Source organism: Zootoca vivipara, chromosome 6, assembly GCF_965207765.1.
Source record: "Zootoca vivipara chromosome 6, rZooViv2.hap1.1, whole genome shotgun sequence".
Lineage (NCBI taxonomy): Eukaryota > Metazoa > Chordata > Lepidosauria > Squamata > Lacertidae > Zootoca > Zootoca vivipara.
The window spans coordinates 75768958-75794988 of record NC_142589.1 but is presented as its reverse complement, the minus strand read 5'-3'; the positions used below and the strand labels follow the sequence as shown (position 1 = coordinate 75794988).

General features: G+C 48.7%; 1 protein-coding gene across 3 annotated transcripts in view; it reads right to left on the bottom strand.

The window, feature by feature from the left end:
- NECTIN2 (nectin cell adhesion molecule 2) overlaps positions 1 to 25228 on the bottom strand; it is an 84107-nt gene extending 58879 nt beyond the window's left edge. For all 3 annotated transcript variants that reach the window (XM_035117521.3, XM_035117524.3, XM_035117523.3), the window contains exon 1: positions 24939 to 25228. In XM_035117521.3, coding sequence (XP_034973412.3) covers positions 24939 to 24996 — 58 coding nt within the window. In that variant the 5' untranslated portion in view covers positions 24997 to 25228. The remainder of the gene's footprint in view (positions 1 to 24938) is intronic.
- Between the last annotated feature and the right edge of the window lie 803 nt (positions 25229 to 26031).

The following is a 26031-nucleotide window of genomic DNA, read 5'->3' as shown; positions in this document are numbered from 1 at the left end:
TACTCAAAGATTTAATCCGGCTGTTCAGTGATTTCGAGACCAATACCTCTACTGTCAGAAATCATGCTCCTCTAAACGCCAGTTGCTGTGAATCACAGGCAGGGAGCATACTCATGAACTGCTTATTATGGGCTTCCCAAAGGGATCTGGTTGGCCGCTGGACTATGTGGACGTTTAGCCTGATCTTGCATACTTCTCATGTCCTTAGGAGCTGCAAAATATGTCAATATATCGGCCGCACAAAATTTGCGCAGGGGCCAAATTTAACAGGCGGGTTTGTGTAACAGAGGAAGTCAGGTCACTGGTGCATCTAACTCAGTACTGTCAACACAGACTGGCAGCAGCTCTCCAGCCTTCCCATGGGGATTCCTTCCCAGGGATTATACCTGGGGCATTTTGCATGCTAAGTACAGTCATACCTTGGTTCTCGAATGCCTTGGTACTCATATGTTTTGGTTCCTGAACACTGCAAACCTGGAAGTGTTCCGGTTTGTGAACGTTTTTTGGAAGCCGAATGTCTAATGTGGCTTCTACTTGAGTGCAGGAAGCTCCTGCAGCTGATCGGAAGCCACACCTTGGTTTTCAAACAGTTTTGGAAGTCAAACAGAATCCCGGAATGAATTAAGTTCAAGAACCAAGGTACCACTGTATATGTTCTGCCACTGAGCTATGATCTTTCCTAATGAGCACATTCATTTATCTTTTGATGACATTTCATAAGTCATGCCACTGTAATAAGGAACAATAAAGAGAACTGAGAAAATGTTAAAGCTTATATCTCTCCAAGAACGAACGGCAGGGTTTTATCTCAATTTTTTCCTCATTGTATCCAGAAAAGGCGAATATCTTGGTGATGTGCAAACACATCTAAACTTGAAAGATGGAAAAATACGATTCAGAAAGTAAAGAACTTCTAATTCTTCTTCTGTCCACTGTGTAAAAACAATATTCACTTTGTCCAGTCTAATTTAACACCCTTCTATTCTATTCTTTCCTTCTCTTTCTCCCCCACCTTTTGTGTTTTTATGGTATCCATATAAAAGCCTTTGGTTTAAAAAAGGGAAAATTATTAAGTTTTTTTGTTTTTCTCTATAAACCTTAATAAAATTCATTTTTTAAAAATGAAAACCTATTTAAACTTAACGATTTTGATCGATTTGTTGGCCTACGGCAAAACAATGAGTCAAGTGAAAATGAATAAATAGTGGGTCAATAGCGCCCAGTCAAAGCACAATGCTGCCCCCCCCCCAAAAAACCATAAGTCTAGGACAGGCAGATACATCCAAGACTGCGCTGAGATGCCCAGGACTGAAGCGTCAAGCCTGCATCTCCCCCTCCCCAGAGGAGTCAGATCTTCCTGAGCTGACTGGAGAGGACAGGAGCCATGGCTGCAAAGTGAACAAGCCACTTCCAGCTGGGTTCCGCAGCGCCTCGGCAAGGCAGCAGTCAGCCGCCTTGGTGCTGCCCCCACCGCCCACCCAAAGCCAGCATGCGGCAGCTGCCACGGGAGCGCGGCAGAGGGTGGCGAATGAGGGCAGCAGCCTGACGGAGTCGCAAGCGTCGGGCAAGCGGACAGCGAGCAGCACGCTTCCTGTCCTGGGGCAGGGTGGAGACGGAACGGCCGGTGCAGAAACAGAGCTGCAACTTGGTTCAAGATCAAGAGTTCAAGCACGCTGGGGACAGACTAGGCTCAGTCTCTGGGCTGAGCTAGGAAACAGGAGACCTGCTTTAGCACAAGTTAAGATCATAACTACTGGAAACAAGAGAGACAAAGAGTAGATGGGTGGACACCAAAAAAAACCAACAACAACAACGGTGGGAGGCTGTCAAAACCCAAGCGCTGCCAGACTTCTTTTAGTTCTGCTCTGTACCCAGTCTCCAAAAATCCTTTGCCAATTCATCTCTTGACAGCAGGACACAACTCCTCCTCCCCGTCTCTCGACTCCATACCTCAGCATGACAAAAAGGCAAGGGAGGAAAGTACTGTCGTTTTTTTAAAGAACCCAAATTATTCAGCATTTTTCTACATGCCACGCGGCACAGACGTGGGGTATCGCATGAAGTGGCTGTGCAAAACACTGTAAGGTCGTCAAACTCACAAGATCATTATTGCTTTAAATAATTTATAATTTTTTTAAACAGCAACAGCCCGGAATTCCTGTAGTGAATCATTCTTTCTGCAGAATGACCACAAAGCTTCAGTTTCCTTTAAGGCAATAGAAAACTATAAACCCACTTATCCCAGGTGGGAAATGTTCTCAACAATTTTGTCTCCAATTGATGTAAATCAGGAGTGGGGGATCTCTGCTCCCTGAGCCATTTCTGGCTTGTCACAGAGTCCAATTTAGCCTGTAAGACCATTTCCCCCAAACCATGTCTACTTGCCCATCAGCTGACTTCAGTGGTGGAAGCACAGGGTTTAATCCTGCATTGGTTGCACACCCTGTTCCCAGTAGGAGGAGCAGGGATTTAAGCCCTTTGCAAAAGTGCTTTTTGAAGCAGCTGATGCTTCTCCTTTAAGTGTGCAGTGGCAGCAGCTGGCATGCCAACTCACTTAAAGGAGAAAAGCAAACTGCTTCAAATTGCACTTTTGCAAAGCGCTTTGAAGCATCCCCTGCACTCCCATTTTGGCCTCTAGAGGGCTCTCTTAAAGCCTGCACTCCCCTTTTAAATCCCCAAGAATGAGGACTTGAAACAGAGGAAAGGGGAGTAAGACTTGAAAAGCAACACAGGGGATTTTGACAGATGGGCTCCCCTATCCATTTCTATTTGGTATCATCTAGCTTTACAAAATGGGAATAAAAGAGAACAGGTTTGATGAAACTACCAGCTCACCATCCCATTCAGATTAGAACACATAACACTTTTAGCAATGCTAGCCGTTTCCCCAGCTTTAAGGAAAGCGGATGTGGTATGTAAACAAAAAAAATGGAGCCAGCTCTTCTCCCTCACTGCCACGCATTTCTTTGCCTGGAAGCTGGGGAAGGAAAAAGGAGCAGGGTGTGAAGCTACAAGTCAAATGAATAACAATTCTGAGTTATCCAAGAAGAGCGTCTGACAACACTTGATCTAGTCTGGCATGCTAGCTGAAGCACCAAAGACTTGCACTGAAAGGTGAAAAGGTAGTCGCAACTCAGTCTGCAGGCCTGCTCAAGACATCCCAAAAGGGAGAGAAGGGAATTGACATCCAATGTAGTCCAGACCTGGAAACAGAAACTTGTTTTTGCTTGTGGTTTGGGGATGTTGGAGTAGGATGCATGATTTCCATATTCCAGTCTCTCTCAAGACAAGGTGATGAATCTTGTAAGTTTGGGGGGGGGAGGGGAGAGAGAAGGCAGAGGGAAACCGTTGTAGAGCAGGGATGTCCAACTCCCAAGAGAATGTGATCTACTCACAGAATCAAAAACTAGCAGTGATCTACCCATTTGGGGGGGAGGGCAGGTCAAAGTAGTTGAGCTTTTTTAAGGGAGGCAAGTCTAAATTGTTGACCAAATTTTGGGGGAGTTCAGTTCAAAGTTGTTGAGCTTTTTTAGGGACGGATGTCAACATTGACTACCTTTCTTTGTGGGGGGGGGCAGTGACATAAATGGATAAACAATAAGTCATCCCACCAGCAGAAACTCTGTCTTCCGCTCTTGAAATCGTGCATGGATAAAGGAAAGAGGGAGGGGCGGGGCCGAATGCTCCTTTTCACCTGCGGACGAAAATGAACCCGAAATCGACTTCTAACAACCGGGGGTCGACCTGTCGATTGTGGACGACCTGTTGAACATCCCTGTTGTAGAGCATATATGGCCTCTTGACCAAAGCCAGAAAAGGTCTTATGTTAATTTCAGCCTGATCTCCCTCAAGGCCTTCATGCGTAAGAAGGTCCTCTACCCCTGGTGGCAGTAAGTGTCCAAGCCAAATGTTATCACCCAGCAAGTTACTGAATCTGAAAGAGTCATCTTCTGCAGATACATGAAGGGCAAATATGCCAGCCCCTTTAGCTTCAACACATGCCTGCCCAGCTGCCAAGACAGAGGCAGCTGTCACCTCTGCCAGAAAGGAGAAAAGGACCCCCAAACTTGACAGGTGCTGCCAAGACAAGAATCCTACTGCTCCGAACATAAGCAGCGGTGTTGGCCCTCTCATTGCTAAGGAACAGCGTGGGGCTTTGGGTTTCGCCTACGTTGTACTAAACTCTCAAGGCAAGGCTTAACCCAAGGCTTGCTAAGTACCAAAAGCAAATAAAAAGAGCCTACTGGATCAGGCCAATAGCCCCTCTAGTCCAGAATCCTGTTCTCACGGTGGCCAACCAGATTTCTTTCTAGGAGGGCTAGTGATTTACTTTTTGGGGAGGGGAAGGGAATCTCAAGAGTCTAGGGCACCAAGGAAAGCCTTCATAGGTGCCAAGATGTCAATGGGAACCAGCTTGGTGACCACTAAACTTCAGTACAGTGGTACCTTGGGTTACAAACACTTCGGGTTACAAACTCCACTAACCCGGAAGTAGTACCTCAGGTTGAGAACTTTGCCCCAGGATGAGAACGGAAACCGCGTGGCGACGGCAGGAGGCACCATTAGCAAAAGCGTGCCTCAGGTTAAGAACTGTTTCGGGTTAAGAACGGACCTCCAGAACCAAGTATGTTCTTAATGTGAGGTACCACTGTAAATGAAGGTACATTTCCTCACATTCATCCTGTTACCTGTGTCTTTCCTACCTCTCTACACCAGCCTCCCAACCTGTCATCCTCCAGATGTTGCTGGACTCCAACTCCCATCAGCCCCAGTCAGCACGGCCAATGGTCAGGGATGATGGGAGATGGAGTCCAACAACAAAATTTGTAGGGAATGACATTGTCTACCCCCAACTTTATACTGTAAGCTCCTCAGGGCATAGGCCTAATTCCACCTCCCCCCCTTCCTTTTCAGATTGCTCCCCATCTCATTCTTGCTCCAGCTCCATCTTCCTTCTCTCTTCCAGCTTTTGTCTGTGGATTAAGAAATATTTCTTCAGCCACAAATCCCCTTCGCGCGGAAGGCCTCGCAGACCACAGGTTTAATTAATTTGCATCCACACAAGAGCTGGAGGTTTATCACCCCAAAGGTCGGAGTGAGTAGGAGAGCAACCACGGTCCTCGAAGCTCGGGCCCCTGAAATTTGCAAGGTCATTCCGCCGGAGAAGCAGCTCGCCAGGCCTTTTGCTTACAGGAGAAGAAACCAGGCGAGATGCTGCTGTTTAGAAGAACACGGGCGTCAAGAGACGATCAATACGGCTTAGCCACAGACCAAGCGTCCCTTGAGGGGATGGATTTTTACATATCTTAATATACATGCAAATTATCTGGGAGAATTAACTAGGTCACCCTACCACCAGGCTGAAATAAAGAAAGACTTTGTGTGCACGTGTGTACAAACAGGAGACATATACAGGAGCAGAGAAATCTCGAGTCGGGGGGGGGGGGGCAGGGAGGGAGGGAGGGAGCCAAGGGCAGAGCCTAAAGTGCTGTTTGATGTTCAGCAGCATGCAAACAAAGCGGTTAAATGGAGCACGCTGCAGGGAGGGTATTTTAGAGGGCGGGAGCATGGAACAACCTCCCAGCTATCAAGCCCCCACGTCCAGGGGAAAAATGGTAAACAACCCAAGCAAAGAGCAGCCACGGCGGATCTTGAATGACAACCCAAAGAACTAGGCAGGTGAGAGAAAGAGGCTGACGGGCCAGGTGTCCTTCAGGGTTTGGGAAGGAACATGCACAGAGCTCCCACGCTTGTGCTTCTCTGTCTCCCCGCCCCGCTCAGCACTTCCAGTCCTCCTACCCATCCACCCAGACCCCCCTGGAAAAGAGCAGAGGAAACCGATCAGATCAGAGGAAGAAAAGAGGCTTCGCAAGGTCACGCCTCCAGAAAGCCCAAGTCAATCTTTCTTCAAATCGCACGGGGCACGAACAAGCTGCGTTTCTGCAAAACCTGAGGCCGTTTTGTTTTATTAAATGCCTTTTTTCAGATTTAAAAGATGATAAGCCAGCGTACTGCTACAAAGAGAACAGAGGCATCTGTTCGGCCAATGAGGGTGGGACCTGCAGGGTCACTGGTCCAACATCCCAAACCTTTAGGTGTGTGCCCCATCTTTACGGAGTTACAAATACAGAGAAAATGAGAATAAGTTTCCTTGTTTGCTTAGCAACTTCAGCCACACTTCACATACTTTAAGGCAGGGGTCAGCAAACTTTTTCCACAGGGGGCCGATCCACTGTCCCTCAGACCTTGTGGGGGGCCGGACTATATTTTGGAAAGAAAATATGAACGAATTCCTATGCCCCACAAATAACCCAGAGATGCATTTTAAATAAAAGGACACATTCTACTTATGTAAAAACACGCTGATTCCCGGACTGTCCGCGGGCCAGATTGAGAAGGCGATTGGGCCGCATCCGGCCACTGGGCCTTAGTTTGGGGGACCCTGCTTTAAGGAGTGAGGTTTTTGTGTGGGGCAACATTATGAGAACACAATCCGAAACACCTTCTTTAGGCTTTTGAAAACGTATAGCAATACTCCTGAACCACTGGTAATACCGCGTTCAGATCACAAACAGAGTATACTTAGCATGTGAAAGGGAGAAAATAAAGTAGGGTCACAGTAGCAGGGCCTCCCATACTTCCCTATGTTCAGCCAAAGGGCTGTGCAGTGGTTCATCATTTCTGCTTTTTCAAGCCCCTAAGCGGACTCCCATTCATGAACTTGAATATTAAAACAAGTGCCGCCTCTATTGTCTTCTGGGTGCCTCCCGAAGACTTTCCCCTTTCAACAACAAGCCTTTTAAGTTGAGGCCCTTCCCTGTCTGCAACTGCGCCGGAATGGTTTTTAAGATGCTTCATTACTAGTTGTTTGCTGCCCTGGGCCCTTTCAGGAGGAAGGGAGGAATATAAATTTAATTAATAATCACCATGCCGTAATAACACGCTGGTGTTTAAAGCCCTAAATGACTCAGGGACCAAATACTTGAAAGAATGCCTCCCTCCCCAAAGACCCCCCTTGGGTGCCATGATTGGCCAAGTCATTCCTCCACACTCAGAAATTCGGAGTGATGGTTGCCCAGGACAGGGCACTGTCTGTGGCAGCCCCTAAGTTGTGGAACTCCTTCCTTCCTCACTGAAGTGTACCGGACGCCTTCTTTACACAGCTTTCGGCTGAATGCTGACGACACACCTCTTCATCCTGACTTTTAAGAACTGAGGTGTATATTTCTGGGACCCACATAGCTTCTGTGGTTGTGAGTTGGTTTTGGATGCTTTTAACATCTTGCTTTAATTGTTGTAAGCTGCCCTGGTAACTTTAGGGGTGAAGGGCAGATAATAAATACGGTAATAACCACCATCCTGAGGTAAACAGGGTTCAGGTCTTATGTCAGTGCCAAATATCGAACCATGCCAATTCACAGTCGCCTCTACAACTGGCCCCAGTTGCGTTCGCTCGTGCCATTGCCTGTTGGTTCGGCACCAATATGGAAGCCCAAGCAAGTCTCCAAGAGGAACAAGCATTAGTTCAGTGCAGGGAGTGTGTGGAATGGAAAGGGAGCTTAGCTCATCCACGTCCATTAAGATTACTCTTCTCCTAATCCCACTGGGCCCAAGGCAATGCAGAGTCCACGGGGAGATTTCGACAAGCAGAGACAGCGCTTCACAGCTCATCGAGCAGCCAGCTCCTTCTCTGTCCTTTGTATTCTGCTCTTTCAACAACCCCTCCCCTCCTCTTCCACCAGGCAAAGTCTGAAAGTTGTGGGCAAGCAGAAGCAAAGCTTAGGAGGACTGAAGCAGCAGCATTTCCACCTTTTCCAGCAAGGAACTTGGAACACAATAACCTCTACTGAGAATAGAATACAGGAATAGGAAGCCCAGTTGCCCCATCAGCCAAGTCATCTGCTGTGTAGGGACTCAAGAAATTGCAAAGCAGTCATTTCACCTCCTGTTATCTCCACACTCTTTGCACAGGGAGGAGCCACTGGCTGCATAAAGACAGAGACAACTGGGAAGGGGTGTGGAGAAGTCCATTTTTAACCATTCCTTAGCATCTCAGTACAAAAGGATAATGGCAATGGCATGAAAGGGTCGTTTTCAGGATGGGAGAGTTCAGTTCCAGGCATGAAGGCCTCCAAGCAAGGAACCTTCTTCCACTAACCTCTCAATGGCCTCATCATCTCAAACTGGACTTGGGCTCAGACTGAATCTTACTTCCCACACTGGTGATAGGATAGCATCTTCCATGGCACCTGAAAGCAACAGGCCGGCTTAGCGAGCACAGGGCAGGCCATGTGACACAAACCAATCTGTCCTTACACATCTTGCTGCTCTTCTCCCCATCCCCTGCAGTGTCAAGCAGCCACTCCACTCTGACTAATGGTAGAGCCGGCAATCCAGTTCACAGGAACTGAGCAGATGGGCCCTTGGATGGCTTTCCCATTCCTTTTCATGCACCATAGCAACTTTCTCCTACACAAGCACGCAGGGCTCTGTAAGCCCCTCTTCTCCAGCATAAACAGAAACGGAGGCCTCCATCCCTATCTGCATTTGCTCATGCATACAAATGTGCAGCTCAGGTACACGGAGGGAGGATTCTTACAGGACCCCCATCGCTGGAGAAGGGAGTCAGAAGAGCCTCTCCTGAACTAGCAGCGAGGGCCAATGCTCCTGGCTTTTGGCCCCTGCTCAGCTCAAAACATGCTCTCCCATCTTAAAGATTACTTGCACCTGACCCACTAATTGCAGTTTTATGCTTTTTAAGGTGCTGTTTTGCTGCATAAAGCATCTGCAAATGTGCATGTGAAAGGAGGAAGTGGATATTTGGAGCCCACCCACCCCCCAAGCTCTCTCTGCTTTATGGACTTTTTCGACCTTGCAAGCCGGCTTGCTGTGCAGGAGCGTGAGAATCAAGTCCTGATTCCTAAACTAGGGCAGATGCAGATGGTTTTTTGTTTAAGGGCGGGGAAAACATGTTAACTAAACAAGTCTTTGGGCTACATAAAATCAACATATCAGTGTCACACAATAAAGAGATTTATAATTAAAATAATTGTGTCATTTGTGCCCTTGCAGTATTTCAGTGGAAAATTAAAAAGGGCAGTGACTGCATACAACCTCTCCATAAAAAAACTGAGTCAGTGGACATATCAGGATTCCATCCCAAGTTATAGTCAACAGAAAAGTCCCCCATATGCTTTCACAGTTGACTGTTTTAGCAATTCCTCTAAGTATGCAGTACTGATAATGCTATAAATGTTCAGATAAAGCCACGTCCCATATTTTGTCTAACCAGCCACGAGTCCTGGTGTTTCCCAACAGCCGGCCAATTCAAAACAGCACTGCCGCAAGGAATGCAGAGTCAAATTCCCCATAAATTAGGATGACACTCTGGTCTGGTTATCCAGAAGTCTCAAAACCACTCCTTGTCTCTACTGGAAAAGCCTGGCTTTGGTAGTCACAGCCAGAACACAGTCATTCCAGGTCTCAGTCAAAGCCTCCCATCTTGCTTCTTGTCAGACCTGATCACTGGAGCCGCATCTCTGTTTATATCTCAGAGCCCATCAAACAGAAATGGAAGACTGGCTCAGGAATGTTATCTGCAGTTGAGAGAAAGCCATGGCCTGAGCTGGGATTAAGCTTGGTTTGTGGGAAAAGCAAAACAGTGGCAAAGGGAAAGAGTTGAGGCAAAGGCCAGTGAAGGAGGAATAAGCACAAGTTCCATTAAGGTCTGTTGGTAATGGGGTAGAGCAGGCATCCCCAAACTTCGGCCCTCCAGATGTTTTGGACTACAATCCCCATCATCCCTGACCACTGGTCCTATTAGCTAGGGATCATGGGAGTTGTAGGCCAAAACATCTGGAGAGCCACAGTTTGGGGATGCCTGGGGTAGAGGAAAGAGATGCCTCTGGTCTTGTTTAAACTGAAGAATACACATACAGGCATGCCAAACTGGTCATTCCAGGTAGAGCACCAGGGCCGTCTTAAGCATATGTGGCGCCGGGGTGCAAAGATCTGCCCGGCGCCCCCCCCCCCGAGGTTGCCCACATTTGTCAACTTTTCTTTGGGGGGAACCCCAAAGTTGGCAATGGGGGGGCAAGCAGAGCCCAGTGCAACAACAGTCAAGCCCAAGGTGGCGGCAGCTGAACGTAGCCGGGCGCCTCGTGTGAGCAGCGTGCACTGGGCGGGCCTCTCTCGGCCCACCAATCCCAAGCCTGCAGGAGGCGGAGCCAGCCAGCTGCCTCAGCACCTCGCTCACCCGCAGCCGAAGAGCTCTGACGGGCTCTACTCCATTTGGCAGCGGCTGTTGGCTCTTCCCAATCCCCGGACTCCAAATCTTGGCCCCAGACTCTCGGCCTGGCGCCCCTGAGAGCCCGGCACCCGGGTGCCCTCCACCCCTAGCGCCTATGGATAAGATGGCCCTGTGGAGCACAGATAATCGGAACCTCTACACCAGAAAGAACTGACAACACAGGTCAGGGGGGGCTCCCCCACATCTTGGGATGCCAGTTTACATTCAAGTCCAGACTTGACACCACATTCCCCCCCCCCGATCACAGCTGGAAGAAAGGGGGAAGCCAGTCTGGTTCCTAGCAAGGCCAAAGCATGTTAAATAAGCAAAGAACAGAGCAAAGGCAAGCAAGCAAAGATGTCAGGTGTATTGGCCCAAAATCTCAAGCATGTGAGGATTAATGGATGGATTGGCTAAGGACCCCTTAGCAAACACATCCCAGAGAGCTCACACATTTTTCCACATGTGGGAGAAGGGCCTGTTCAGGGAATTACGAAACCTGGAACAACAGAAAACGTCTGTACACTGCCTGGCTTACAGATGGGTCAGCAAGCACAGCAACCCCCGAACCCCACTTTCCCAACTTCTTCCCAAGATTGCAACAACTACCCTTGATCAGGGATGGGCAAATCAAGGAGAAGCCAACCAGGGCTGCCCCTCCAGATAAATGGTGCACCGCAACTCCCACCATTCCTGACCGTTTACCATGGTGGTTGGGGCTGATGGAAGTTGGGCCTCCCCCCAAAAAACACTACCTGGAGATAATAATACTTCCTGGAAATTGTGGGGTTCCTTCATATGCAGCAAAATTTATGTGTAGCTTGGTACTTCGCCCAATTCTGTGGAGGCTACACTATCACTTAGCATAGCACAAAAAGTAAAAATAAGGGGGAGAGACAGAAATAGAGAGAGAGAGAAAAAAAAAAGAAGGAAGGAAGGAAGCAAGGTGAATCGATCAACAGCATCATATCTGTGTCAAGAATTGGCTTGGGGCTTTCTTCAGCATTCACTAATGCCTTGAATGTAAAAACACACACATTCTGGGGGTAATAGCTCTGAAATTGCCTGGCCTACCTGGAAGGGTTGTTGTGAAGTTAAAATGAAGAGGGGGCATATATGCCACCTTGAGTTCCTTGTATGAAAGGTAGGGTATAATTGTAATAGTAGTAGTAGTATCAGTAGTAGTAATACTTGCATCTTATATCTTTCATCCAAAACAGGGTCCGCCCCTGAAAACCTCACAGGGTGTTCAGATCCCCTGTAGGTCTGCTAGAAGAAAAAGAAGAAGAAGAAAAGAGCCTGTCTGCCTCACAGAGAAGTATGGAAGGAAAAGGCAAACGAGAAAGCCTCCAGTTGCCATAGCAATAGGGAGCCGGACGCTGCCGGCTTGGCTCCTGGGACAAAATTGACACAACTCATTTGTCTGTCTCCCAGCCTAACAAAGAGATGGGCTGGAACAAGGCTGACTGGGTTGGATCCCAGCCCGAACTCATCGGCAGGCACCTGTCCTGGAAGTCCCGACATATTGAGGCTATGTGAACAAATAGAGAGGGTGCTCTCAGGCGTGTACAGAGTGAATCGGTGGCCTCCTCTGCAACAACAGCAGCTGCAACATCTGCAGAATGGACACCAACAGGTAAAGACTCTCACCATACCTGAACAGGGACTGTTCAGTTCAGTGGCGGAGGATCTGCTTTACCTAGGGCTGCCCTATTTCAAGAAGTAAAAACCAGGACACCCTGACAGTCGCTGCGGTTTTTTTTAGGAAACCCCCAAAATTGTTGAGCTATTTTTTTCGGTTGACAAAGCGGAAATCCCCCCTGGATGTCAATTCTGTCTTTGAAATCCCGGTAATGCCGAGGAAAATCCAGACATATGGCAGCCCTTAGATACACCTGCAAAGCGTCCCAGGTGTGTTCCCCCCCTGCCACACCCCCAAAGTAAGGTTCGTAAATCCAGGAAAGTCACTGCCGGCATTCCTATGCGCAGGTTAAAGCCACTGAAGCCACATCTACAGAATACAGTGGTACCTCTACTTATGAATTTAATGCGTTCCGAACGCACATTTGTAAGTCGAAAAAAAATGTAAGTCGAATCCCATAGGAATGCATTGGGAGAAAAAATTCGTAAGTAGAAGGAACCCTATCTAAAAATTCGTAAGTAGAAAAAATCCTATCTACACCGCATCCAAGATGGCGGATGGAGCTCTGTTCGTAAGTAGAAATATTCATAAGTAGAGTTATTCGTAAGTAGAGGTACCACTGTACATTCAAAGTATTCCCGCCAAAAAAAGGAACCTGGGAGCTGTAGTTTGTTAAGTATGCTGTGTGAGGGGTGAACTACAGTTCCCAGGATTCTTTGTGGGGAGGGGGGGAGCCATGACTGCTGAATTAGTGCTCCGAATGTGCTTTAAAGGAGGTTCCCAGCACGTTTATCCAAGGCAGCTGCATATCCAAAAAACCTCTGGGTAGCAACAGGGACACAGAAGATGAAGCTCTCTCATTAAATTTCGTGCACAAAGCTGCACAGCCCAACACGCCAGCCACGTCCTGGCATACCGAGACTCTTGTGCATAGGAGGGTTAGATACGTAAGAAAGCCTGCCAAGATATCGTAGCTCGTGGGGGCAAGGATGAGTCAACAAGCAGGAGAGAGGAGATTCAAGAAACACAAGGGTGTGGGGATGTTGAGGTGTGGGCAAGGGCAGAGAGGGGGCAGAAGCACCCTGTGGGTGCCAACTGGGCTTCTAAAATAAACACCTCCCCCAAAGCCAGCCAGCCCCCACCCCCAGCACTCTGCCCAGGGTGAGCGAGCCTCAACTCAGCAGGGGCAGGAGAGGGTTAACCCCGTCCTTGCTGCAGTTGCCTCCTCAGGGGCATGGCTTGCAGACGGCTTTTCTCATGCTAATGATGAGTTCTGGCTCTTGGGCAGGCAAGGGAGGGAAGAAGAGGGAGAAAGAAATGGGTGGGGGGATGGGAGCAAAGAAGAGGGAAAATATTATTTTCAGACCTATCTGGGGCCGGGGAGGGTTTGTGCGCTGCGGGGGAAGAGAGACAGCGAAGCAAAGAGAATTCCGCGAGGGGAAAAAGCATCAGTCATAGTCTCAAGTATTTATAGGAGGGTGCATGTATGTGATTAAAAGATGCCAGATCTGCAACAGGACTTGTTTCTCTGCAACATGAGAGGAGGAAGGCGAATGATGCACATGGTTCAAAGTTTTAACTTAATTACAAGGAAAGCAGTGTCTCTGCCCAGCTTAAGAGGCACACAAGTCTAGTAAAGAGGTGTTAGTTTAATCATGCACAATCTTCCCTCCATTGTTGCGAAGGAACAAGATGGGTTAGAACAGGCATCCCCAGACTTCGGCCCTCCAGATGTTTTGGACTACAATTCCCATCTTCCCCAACCACTGGTCCTGTTAGCTAGGGATCATGGGAGTTGTAGGCCAAAACATCTGGAGGACCGCAGTTTGGGGATGCCTGGGTTAGAACAAACTAATCAGGAACTGGTCTGTTTGGGCCTCACTACGGCCACATTCACACCATACTATCCCTCCAAGGAACTCTGGGAACTATAGTTTGTTAAAGGTGCTGAGACGTGTCAGGAGGCCCCAGTTCCCCTCCCAGAGCTACAATTCCCAGAGCTCCTTGTGAAGAGGGATCTGATAGTTAAACCACTCTGGGAACTGTAGCTCTGAGAGAGGGGTGGGAGGGGTGGTCTCCTACCAACTCTCAGACCCTTTAATGAACTACAGCTCCCAGAATCCTCTGGGGGAAAGCCACAAGTGGCATCATAGTGCTTTAAAAGAATGTGTGAATGTGGCCTCTGCATGGCATCATCAGAGAAGCTGGAGAAGGGCTAGCACAGTGGAAGAGCATCCACCTGTCTTACATGCAGAAAGTCTCTAATTATGGCTGAGGAAAGCTTGCACGTGGAACCCTGGAGAGCTGCTGCCAGAGAGAGTAGACCAGGGGTAGGCAACCTAAGGCCCGGTGGCCGGATGCGGCCCAATCACCTTCTCAATCTGGCCCGCAGATAGTTCGGTAATCAGCATGTTTTTACATGAGTAGAAAGTGTCCTTTTATTTAAAATGCATCTCTGGGTTATCTGTGGGGCATAGGAATTCGTTCATTTCCGCCCCCCCCCCCAAAAAATAGTCTGGCCCACCACATGGTCTGAGGGACAGTGGACCAGCCCACAGCTGAGAAAGGTTGCTGACCCCTGGAGTAGACAGTACAGTCATGCTGCTGCTGCTGCTGTTGTTGTTGAGTTGTTTAGTTGTGTCCGACTCTTCGTGACCCCATGGACCAGAGCACGCCAGGCACTCCTGTCTTCCACTGCCTCCCGCAGTTTGGTCAGACTCATGTTGGTAGCTTCGAGAACACTGTCCAACCATCTCGTCCTCTGTCGTCCCCTTCTCCTTGTGCCCTCCATCTTTCCCAACATCAGGGTCTTTTCCAGGGAGTCTTCTCTTCTCATGAGGTGGCCAAAGTATTGGGGCCTCAGTACAGTCATACCTCGGTTTAAGTACGCTTCGGTTTGAGTACTCCGCGGACCCGTCTGGAACGGATTAATCCACTTTCCATTACTTTCAATGGGAAAGTTCGCTTCAGGTTAAGTACACTTCAGTTTAAGTACAGACTTCTGGAACCAATTGTGTACTTAACCGAGGTACCACTTTATTGAGCTAGATAGGCCAATGGTCTGACTTGGTATAAAGTAGCTCCTATGGTCCATTTTTACCATGTAACCAAAGTGATGCCTTTGACTTAAAATGTCTCTGTTAGAAGGATGGCATCTCCACTGAATACTGCAATACAGGAAGGGACGTTTGGTATGCACGTGCAGGACACCATTTCTACATTTCACGTCCAAAAGCCAGGTCACCTCACCCCCACACACATGCCAGTTTTCAAGAGCAAGAAGAGGAAAAATGTCGGAACAAAGTGGAAATCACTGCACACAAAGCTTCTCCGAGCAACACTGTGCTTTGCAAATTTTGTGTGTGTGTGTGTGTGTGTGTGCGCGCACACACACGTAGACCCACCCACATCCCGTTTGGGAAATCTACTTCTTCGTCAGGTGAATTTTGCACATACTTTTACTGCTGACCCCTCCCTGCCAAATAACAGGAACTACTAGAAGCTATTTAGTCTGAAAGACAATTAGCCAAAATGGGAGACTGCTCGGGAGAGCTCTGAGATTTGAAATAGCCCCCCTCCCCCCCCCAAAAAAACACCTTTAGAAAAAGGAAAATACAGAGGAAATAACACAGTCCACTGAAGGTGGAGTATGCTCTGTAGCTATGGCATGTTGGCCATGAGGAAAAGAAAACAGAAAATGGTTACAAGAAGAGGAATGTCCAGCTTCAGTTCCTTACGGCTCAGCACCCTAGAGGAAGGCATGACGTGAGGGCACAGAAGCAACCTTGTTTGGGGGGACAGGTTGCTCATGGCTTGAGCATATGACACCGATTTTGGCTGTAGCAGCTGCCCATTAGTTTCCGGGCCCAATTCAAAGAGCTGGTTTGGACCTCTAAAGCCCTACCACAATACCTCCAGGAGTGCCTCTCCCCATATGAACCAACCCAGGCCCTGCGATGTTCATCTGAGGCCCTTCCTTGTTTGCCTCCTCCACGAGAGGCCCAGAGGGTGGCAACACAAGAACGGGGACTTTTCTGCAGTGGCTTCCCGCTTGCAGAATGCTCTCCCCAGAGAGGCTTGCCCGGTGCCTTTTTATATATATCCTTCCTCTTCAACCGGGCCTTTGGCTGACTAATATCTTATACCCCCCCCCACACCTTTTAAATGTGTTTGTGGGTTCGTTTGTTGTTCTTGCTAATCATGCACTTTGTGCTTTTATGTCGCATTTTTATGTTGTGAACTGCCCCGAGATCTGTGGCTGAAGGGCTGTTAATGCAAATATAATAAATAAATAATAACCTGTTGGAAGTCCCACCTGTCTCCTTTTGCTCTCAAACCCTTTCAGGTTGAAAGAACGGTCGTTCACCCAACAGAAGTTCATAGCCAAGTAGTAATCGAGACACTCCCCACCCCCATTTGAAAAGTCTGCATCCCTCCGGCAGCAAACTCAGATACTGAGCGCAGACAGGACTGCAGTCAAAATGGAAGGCTGCGAATTCGTGGGACATAAGGACCTTATTGTGCAGAATGATGAGATAAGGTTCCTTCCCAGGGAGCTAGGCTTCTGTACACATTAGCAGAAGGTGCATTACTTTGATGCCTGGTGGTGGCTACTGCAAGCTACCAATATATGCATGCCACCCTAGGTAAGGGCGCTGGTGAAAACGGTTTTGTGGTGTGAACAGGGCCGGACAAAGAAGCCCCAATTTCTGTACCAGCAGCCTTGGACAGATGCAAGAGTGTGCTGCTGCTTTGCAGGACATAAGAGGTTCAAAACCCAAACTAGAACGGATTGTGCCCTATCTGCTGGTGCCCTATCTGCATATTTTAAAAATTCATCCAAAACTGCATAAAGGGGTCCGCAGCACACTTTCAAGGGCACACACCCTGTAAAAAGTTGCCACAAACTGTTTTATTGCTGGGCCAGGGTAGCTGGGTGGGAAATTGAGGAACAGGAAACATGTGTATCTTTTTATACACCCGTTAGATGACGGGCATTTGGAATTACCCCTGTATGTGAGCTAAGCACATATGTGACGTTTTTATGTACACACACAACAGTTTTCACACACACACACACACACACACACACACACACACACGAAGCCAGCTGGTAATGCTCAAGGAATAAGCATTTCCACTTGTTTGGTCTTACAGTTTTATAAGCTTGCCTCGTTGTGGAGGAGTCTCCTGGGATTAGAAGGGCTCTTGAAGATGCTATAGAAATACCTCTACAAAAGTACTATTTTTGTACAAAAGTTACTACTACAATTTAACTCCTGGGATTAGAAGGAGCCCACCAGTTTAAGCCTGCCCTTCCCCCTCAGTTTACTTTTTTTACTTGTCAATAGGATTGCCATCATTTTACTGTTTCAGCTTCTGCTAACTCTGACCCTCTGAGCATGCGCAGAGTGCGTCCCCCATACCAGTAAAAATCAAGCTCTTTGGAGGGGGATAGGAACTGATGGGAAAGTACAGAGCGCTGTATTTGCAGAGGGCCCCTTTTGGAAAGCTTTGAGATAGGCCTCAGTCCTCCCTCTGAAAGGCACTCCTCCATCAGAAGACGCTGAATGAAGCAGATTTGGAGGGCTGGCAGCTGAAGTGAGCTGGAGATAAAAAGCATGTGCAAATGAGGCCTCTGCACTGCACATTCAGAGCACTATTACACTGCTTTAACAGCCATGGCTTCCCTCAAAGAACCCAGGGAAATGTAGCTTGCTAAGGGTGCTTAGAGTTGTTAGGAGACCACTATTCCTCACCTTGAGCTACAATTCCCAGAGTGTCTGAATCCCTCGCGCCAGGGACCTCGGGGAATTGTAGCTCTGAGAGGGGAATAAGGTATCCCACAACAACTCTCGGCACCCCAGGATTCTTCTGGGGGAAACCATGGCTGCTAAAGCGGTATCATACTGCTTTAAATGTATAGTGCACATGCCCCTAGTCCAGGGTCAAAAAAAGAGAGAAGAATCCAGAGCGGTGGTCACTGTTTGGCACTAAAACGTAAAACAGAGCTATGACTATCAGACACGTCACTTTCTAAGGCGTAGGCAAAGGTAAATGTTTCCTCAAGGGGCTGGGCAGGTGAAATGAAGGCTGTTATTTACGGGCAGCCGCATCAGGATCTTTTGTCACTTTTGCCAACTTAAAAACAACCTGAGGGTTTTCTCCATAAATCTAAAAATAGGGTATTGTTTCGGGGGGGGGGGGTGCCCACCAAGGGCCTTCCTCCTGGAAGGTTCCAGAAGAACCTGAGGAGACTCCTTCGCCTTTGGAAAGGGAAGGTAAATAATGCCTCTTGATTACCTCACCAATTACCTCATGATTACCACCCCAAGTACAGCATCAAGGGAAGGCGTGTACAGACACACCGGATGTCCCGCAACAAACGCAAAGCTAAATAACAACTGTGCTCTCAAACCAAGTGCATCCTGATGTGCAGAAAGAGCCTCAAGCTCCATCAACCCTCCCAAAAATAAAACACCCCCCCCCAAAAAAAAACAGTAGCCAAGTTTGCGTTCATATGATACAGGCTGGTTTGTGGGTAGGTCCCACATAGTCCCAAAAGTACCTCATCCACATGCATAGCTGCCAAGTTATCCCTTTTTTTAAAGGGATTTTCCCTTATGCTGAATAGGCTTCCTCGCGAGAAAAGGGAAAACTTGGCAGCTATGCACATGATAGCGGGAAGTGGTTTGTCTCAAGCAGAAAATGCTCGCCGTCTCACAAAACAACGTATTTGGGCACTTGGGAGAGATGAGAAAAGGGAAGTCTGCATCACAGCCTGCAAATTTATTACTTTCCTCAGAGGTAGGAGAGCTGGTGCGGTTTAGAGAAGTCAGCTTAGAAGAACAGGGAAACACAGATTCAAATCCCTACTTAAAACTGATTGAAGCCGGGTTTTAAAATTTCAAATCAGATTTCTGGAAAACCGAACATCGGTTATGTTTCCATTAATATCTCTCTGTCCCTGCGAGCGCTCCAATGGAAAATAGCTTTTACCAAAGGCATCACAGACTTTGAAGAAGCACAAACTCAGGGAGAAACGACCCAAAAGGAAGGCACGTTTGGCAAACCTCTCATCGTGATCAACTTCTGCCCAGAAACCTATGTCCCCCACTGTGGAAGGACGTGTGGATCCAGAATTGGCCTCCACAGTCACTTATGGACACACTGTTAATACCACGTTCATGGAAGACACTCTTACGAGGGATCGCCAAAGAAATAGAACAGGGGTCAGCAAACTTTTTCAGCAGGGGGCCAGTCCACTGTCCCTCAGACCTTGTGGGGGGCTGGATTATATTTTGGGGAGGGAAATGAATGAATTCCTATGCCCCACAAATAACCCATAGATGCATCTATATATATAAAAATGTAGGCATTGCGTGCGCAGATGTAACAGCCTTTCACCGTAACTGCTGAACCGTAATGCAACAAATTTGGCCACAAAGTACCTTGCCCATCAGGGAGGGATCTGGCATAATTTTTCCCAAAAAAACCCCACACCTTAATGACACAAAAAAGTGGTGCCCAAATTAGACGTCACCACCAGAAGCTCTGAAGACTCCAGCAGCATCTAAAAGCTGCGCCGCAACCAACTGAAAACAGTCCTTTTGCAGCAACAAGGCCCATCTTTTTCAATAGGCCGCAGCATTGCCAAGCAGGGAAAAACAAACAGAATAGGTAGGGCCTTTCCCAAAGGGTGGGGGGCACAGGGATGAGGCACAGCAAAGGGAGAGGGAAACACATAGCCGGGGGGGGGGGGAGGACCCTGAGTCAGCCAAAGCAGTGGGGGTGGGTTGGGACAAGAAAAACTGAGTAGGACACAGCATTGCCCAGTAGGCCACAGGCAAAAACAAACAGAATATGGGCCTTTCACGGGTGAGGGAATCACAGGGATGAGGCACAAAAAGGGAGGGGGAAAACACACAGCCATGGGGGAGAGGTAGGACCCTCAGTCAGCCAAAGCAGTGGGGGGTGGGGACATTTTCAGGAACACGCGTGGGGGGGGGAGTCTTATTTTTGAAACTTACAGTAGGGGAGTCAGGGTTGGGACTGGGCAGGTGAGCGGACTCTAAAGGGAGACTCTGAAGGTCCATTTAACAGAAAAAAGTTCATTTAAAAAGTCCATTTAACACAAAAACCCATAGCAACGCATGGCCGGGCCAGCTATTTTAAATAAAAGCACACATACTACTCATGTAAAAACACCAGGCAGGCCCCACAAATAAGCCAGAGATGCATTTTTAATAAAAGGACATATTCTACTCATGTAAAAACACGCTGATTCCTGGACCGTCCATGGGCCGGACTGAGAAGGTGATTTGCCCGGATAGAAGATCTGCCCCTGGTATAAAATGACCCTGGGCTGTTAACCCATGGAACATCCATATCAACATAGGGTGCATCTTATTTACACTTTCCTGCGAGTAAGTCCCATTGAACTCAATAGGGTTTACAAGCAGAACTACATAGTCAATCTACAAGTTGAAACCATGACTCAACATACTGAGAGGAAAGCCTGCTTTTCTGTGGGAAACAAATCGGTGGGGAAAGCATGTAGCCTACTCTGAGATGATATATTGTGTTTATTTTTGTCCAAATTATGATTTCAGATTGCCAGCCAGAAATGAATGAACATTTAATTTCCATGGCCGGAAGATAAGCAGCACAATCTTCAAGGAAACGATATCACTTAGTGTCCTTATATGAGCACAGAAAACTCCAAGCAGATACTGCTAATTCACAACTGCACTTCTAAGCAAATGCATATACGTGCACAGCACAAAAAAATACATTTTATTTGTTATAGCAACCAATTAATATGCAAGTTTGCCCAGGATATGTCTGAATTTGAAAATGAGAAAGCTAGTTTAAATAAATGGTTTTGAATTGGGCCTTTTTCTGGGCAATTTAAGTTACCTCATTTTTAAAAACCAACCCCCAAGGAGGTATTTCTACCTAACACATTGGTACAACAGAAATCGTGTGCAAAGGAAAAGGTTTTCGCAGAGAAACACATTCAATACCCAATACCCAATGGTTAGTGCATTATTCCTCAAAGAAACAACCAGAGGCTTGAAACACCGGCATGGACAACAGCCGAACAACAGTTCACACACACACACACCCCAATTCCTACAATAACGCACCAACTGAAAGGGTTAACATTACCCAGCTATCACCCAGACTTTTAAACTGTTTTATACCAGGATTGTGAACCGTTTTACGCTGCCTCTATTCAAACAACACTTTTCTATGGATTGTTGTCACTTTTGCATTATGGTTGCATTAAAGGTAAAGGTAAAGGGACCCCTGACCATTAGGTCCAGTCGTGACTGACTCTGGGGTTGCGCGCTCATCTCGCATTATTGGCCGAGGGAGCCGGCGTACAGCTTCCAGGTCATGTGGCCAGCATGACAAAGCCGCTTCTGGCAAACCAGAGCAGCACATGGAAACGCCGTTTACCTTCCCGCTGTAGCAGTTCCTATTCATCTACTTGCATTTTGACGTGCTTTCGAACTGCTAGGTTGGCAGGAGCTGGGGCCAAGCAACGGGAGCTCACCCCGTCACAGGGATTCGAACCGCCGACCTTCTGATCAGCAAGCCCTAGGCTCAGTGGTTTAACCACAGCGCCACCTGGGTCCCTCATGGTTGCATTATTGCATCTAATATTTCTTTCTGACCCACCCACGGAATGTGGATAGATGGATTACTGTATAAATCCCCAAAAAAGAATGGCAATAGGTCAGCCATACTGGTAATAGGTCAGCCACAGAGTAACAAAGGGAAACTGAGGTCGCCCAGGAACTCAGAACATTTGAACATAAGAAGAGGCTACTGGATCAGGCCAATGGCCCATCTAGTCCAGCATCCTGTTCTCACACCCAGAACAGGAAAGCAGCAAGCAGGATCCGAGCACAAGAGCCCTCTCCCCTTCTGTAAAGGGACCCCTGAGCCTTAGGTCCAGTTGCGGACAACTCTGGGGTTGCGACGCTCATCTCGTTTTATTGGCCAAGTGAGCCAGCATACAGCTTCCGGGTCATGTGGCCAGCATGACTAAACCGCTTCTGGTGAACCAGAGCAATGCAAGGAAACGCCGTTTACCTTCCCGCCGGAGCAGTACCTATTTATCTATTTGCACTTTGGTGTGCTTTCGAACTGCTAGGTGGGCAGGAGCAGGCACCAAGCAACAGGGATTTGAACCGCTGACCTTCTGATCGGCAAGCCCTAGGCTCTGTGGTTTAGACCACAGCGCCACCCGCATCCTTCTGTACTTTCCCGCAACTGGTCTTCAGATGCATTACGGCCTCCAACCTTGAAGGCAGAGTATAGCGATCTTGGCTAGTAGCCATTGATGGCCTTCTGCTCATGAACTTGTCCTGTCCTCTTTTAACGCCATTGAAATATTTGCTTAGCTGGGCTTTTTAGGCCCATGAGGAAGTCCGGATTTTTGAGCAAGTGCTGTAGGTCACTTCTCTCCTCCTCTGGATGCTGCTCCCCAAGAGGGACAGAAGGAGCATGTTCACATACACATTCTCTGCTTTTCCAAGGGATAAGGATAAAAGCTAGATTCAGTGCAACTAATCCAACTAGTCTTGAAAAAGCACATAGAGCTGAAAGAGGAAGTGGGGAAGAAATTCCATCTTCCAGCTTCCTGCTCCAGAATGCTTTGCATTTTCCAAGCCTTCCTTTTTCTTCAAGGTAGAAATGGGTACCGGTAACCAACCTTGGCACCTCATCACAAGGTGGCAGAGGAAGGGACGGTTCGGAGGCTTTGTGGGTGCCAGGAGAAAGTCTCAAGGGTACCATTGCACCCACGGGAACCATGATGGCAGTAGCCACCTCCTGCCCTAAACATCTGACAGCAGCTCCTAACAAACAAATGCAGAAGTGCTCCTCCATCGTCTTTTTCTCACATTTTTTCAAACTGCGGTCGTTCCATGGAACTTCCTCCTCAATGAGAAGATGCGTCATGGCAGACAAAATTCCCTTAACAGTGATTTGTGCCCATCTTCCTCATCCAGCCACAGAAAAGCAACAGATTGTGTCCTGGGGTGATAAAAGAGGGCTTGTATTCTGCCTTTGCAAACCAATTGTGCACCTGAGGACATGCCTCAAAATCCTCTGCGATGCTCAAGGACTCGGCAGTCGACAGGGTTCCCCAAACGAAATGTGGTTTAAAAACCCAATGGAACATCAGAAGCTGCCTTATGCCAGCTCAGGCTTTCCAGTCTCCTCAGGATTGGCAGAAGCTCCCCAGAGAAGGGCCTCCCTCCATCACTGGCCCTTGAACCCAATGCCTGCTGCATCCAAGGCATGACCTGAGGTACAGTCTTCTTCATCAAGGGACTCGGGTCACAGCAGCTAGGAACAGGGGGCTTCTGAATGCCAGGTGCCGGAAGCCATAAAAGGAAAGCAGGTGTTTCCTGCTTGGCAGGGGTTTGGACTGGATGGCCCTTGTGGTCTCTTCCAACTCTATGATTCTATGAAAACAGTGCTTTTGTGCTCAGGTCCTGCTTGAGGGTTTGCCACCAGCATCTGCTTGGCTACTGGGAGAACAGGATACCGGACAAGATGGGCCTCTGGCCTGATCCATCGGGGCTCATCTTATTCCTTACGACCTCTTTCGGAAGCAACATGTCTCTAATTACCAAGCGCCGAGGACAAACAACAAGCGATGGAACCCACCATCTTGCCCTGTCGCTGGCAAGCCCCTTGGCTGAATCCCAGGGCCCCCTGCTCTGAGTTAGGAAGGTGGCACCTTTTAGTGTGATCTAGCATCTAGACACTGCAGTTCTTAATTGTCTTTGCAAATGGGAGCCCTCTGTTCCTTGGCAAAGCTGCTTTCAAGAAGCAGCCTATGAAGGTGAGAAGGGACCCTCCCCCTAGCAACTACCTGCACGGATGCTCAGCTCAGCTACACCAAGCTGTGCAAGGCAGCCTTTCATCACGACCAGAGAACAGCAGGGAGCGCACAGAAAATCCTTCCAGGCATCACTGCTGGATACAAAATAATAAGCAACAGAGCTACTGTATGCTGGTGTGTGTGTGTGTGTGTGTGTGTGTGTGTGTGTGTATACAGGTACAGTATTTGACAAATAGCACACTAGCCACAAGCAGATCCTACCAGAAACACATTACAGTCCAGGGTTGGGTGGAGATCTAATCATTTCAGAGGTGAGATCTACAGGTTGCAGTGATGATCATGCAACCAGTTACATTATGTGTGCTCATTCAGATCTATCCATCAGAAACTCAGCAAAGGTTCCCGCTATTCCCACCCCAAACATGAAAAGAAAACAAGTTAACAGAGCTAAATCAACCAAATACTAAGCGCAATGGATTCCTTGGGAGACTAAACATTCCGGGGCGCTACAGGGGCGCAGAACGAAGCCTGGTCCTCGGTTTCCCCACCGCCCCTGAAATTCTCCGGATTCCTGCGGGGAGGGGGCGAGGGAGGATCCCAGAGGAAGGGGGAGTGGTGGGGCTGGCGGATCCTCAAGGCAGCAAGACCTCCACCTTGCGGCCCCGCCCCGCCGGCTCCGGCCAGGTGAGCAAGTGTTCCGGGGCGTCTCCTCCCGCTCCGCCTTTCCCAGGGCGCCCAGCCAGAGAAACAGGTTCCCTGGGCCTCGCCATCTTGGGAGGGAGGGGGCGGAGAAAGAAACTTTATCCGGCAACTGGGCTGCTGCGGAGGAAAGCGGTTTGGGAGAGCCATGGGGCGGAGGCGGGAGAGAGAAATCGAATTCGAAGAGAAGAGGCTCGCCAGCAGCCAGAATCGGGGAAAAGCAGAGGCTGGAAAGGGTGCGACGACGGTGGGAAGGAACCGGGGAACGGGGAGTTCGCTCCGCGCTGGAGGAGGCGCAGACCTGCGCTTCTGGGGAGGAGGAATCCCCAAGAAGCACCAGATCCTGGCACACCGGAACCAGGAGAGCCGAAGGAGAGTCCAGCCGGCAGGAGAGCGAGGGAAGCGGGTGGGCATTGGGCGGCTGGAGACGGCGCCGGGCTTACCGGAGAGCAGGCAGAAGAAGAGGCTCGCGAAGGCGCACGAACTCCGAGGCGCGCCCATGGGGCGGCGGAGGGTCCGGGCAGCAGATCAAGCGCCGGCTGGGACTCCGCTCTGGCTCGTCGAGGCGTCCGTCCGTCCGGCGCTGGATCGGCTTCAGCCTTAGAATCAATCCCGTCTCTTTCGGGGGAAGAAGCGGCTCCTCGCGCTCCGTGGCTACAACTGCTGCGTCTCCCCAGCTTGCGCGTTGCTACTGCTGCAATCGCCCGGTGCGCCTTTGGCGCCGCCCCTCGAGGGGAGGGGGGAAGGGGTGGCCACGCCCAGTCGGGGCTTCGCCCCCGGGTTTACCGCACCCCCCCTTTCTCCCGTCCCACCTCAACCCGTTGCAAGCGCACCTGTCTGGCTGGCACTGCCGAGATTTCCCTTATTTGGAGCTCACGTTATGGGGAACCTCATAGGGATGAATGGGTCCTTTAAGGAAGGGTGTGTGCAGAATCTTCGCCTCTCTGTGCCTTGTTGTTTAGTCGTGTCCGACCCTTCTTGACCCCATGGACCACAGCACGCCAGGCACTCCTGTCTTGCACTGCCTCCCGCAGTTTGGTCAAACTCATGTTTTGTGCCTTAGAAGTACCGTATTTATTGTTGGGGTTTTTTGTATCTTTATCATAGATCTCATTGTGATTGATGTGGAAATTGTTCAGTTTGGTTGAGTATTTGTTTAATTTTTCATGTATTGTTTGTAGCTACTTTTGTTAAGTTGTACCGTAGTTCTGAATTTTTTTTTTCATATTGTAAGCTGCCTTGAGCATGGTTCCACCATCCTTCAGACCAGGCATCCCCAAACTTCGGCCCTCCAGATGTTTTGGACTACAATTCCCATCATCCCTGACCACTGGTCCTATTAGCTAGGGATCATGGGAGTTGTAGGCCAAAACATCTGGAGGGCCGCAGTTTGGGGATGCCTGCTTCAGACCATGTGGTGGGACAGACTATATTTTGGGGGGGAAACCTGAATGAATTCTTATGCCCCACAAATAACCCAGAGATGCATTTTAAATAAAAGCACACATTCTACTCATGTAAGAACACGCTGATTCC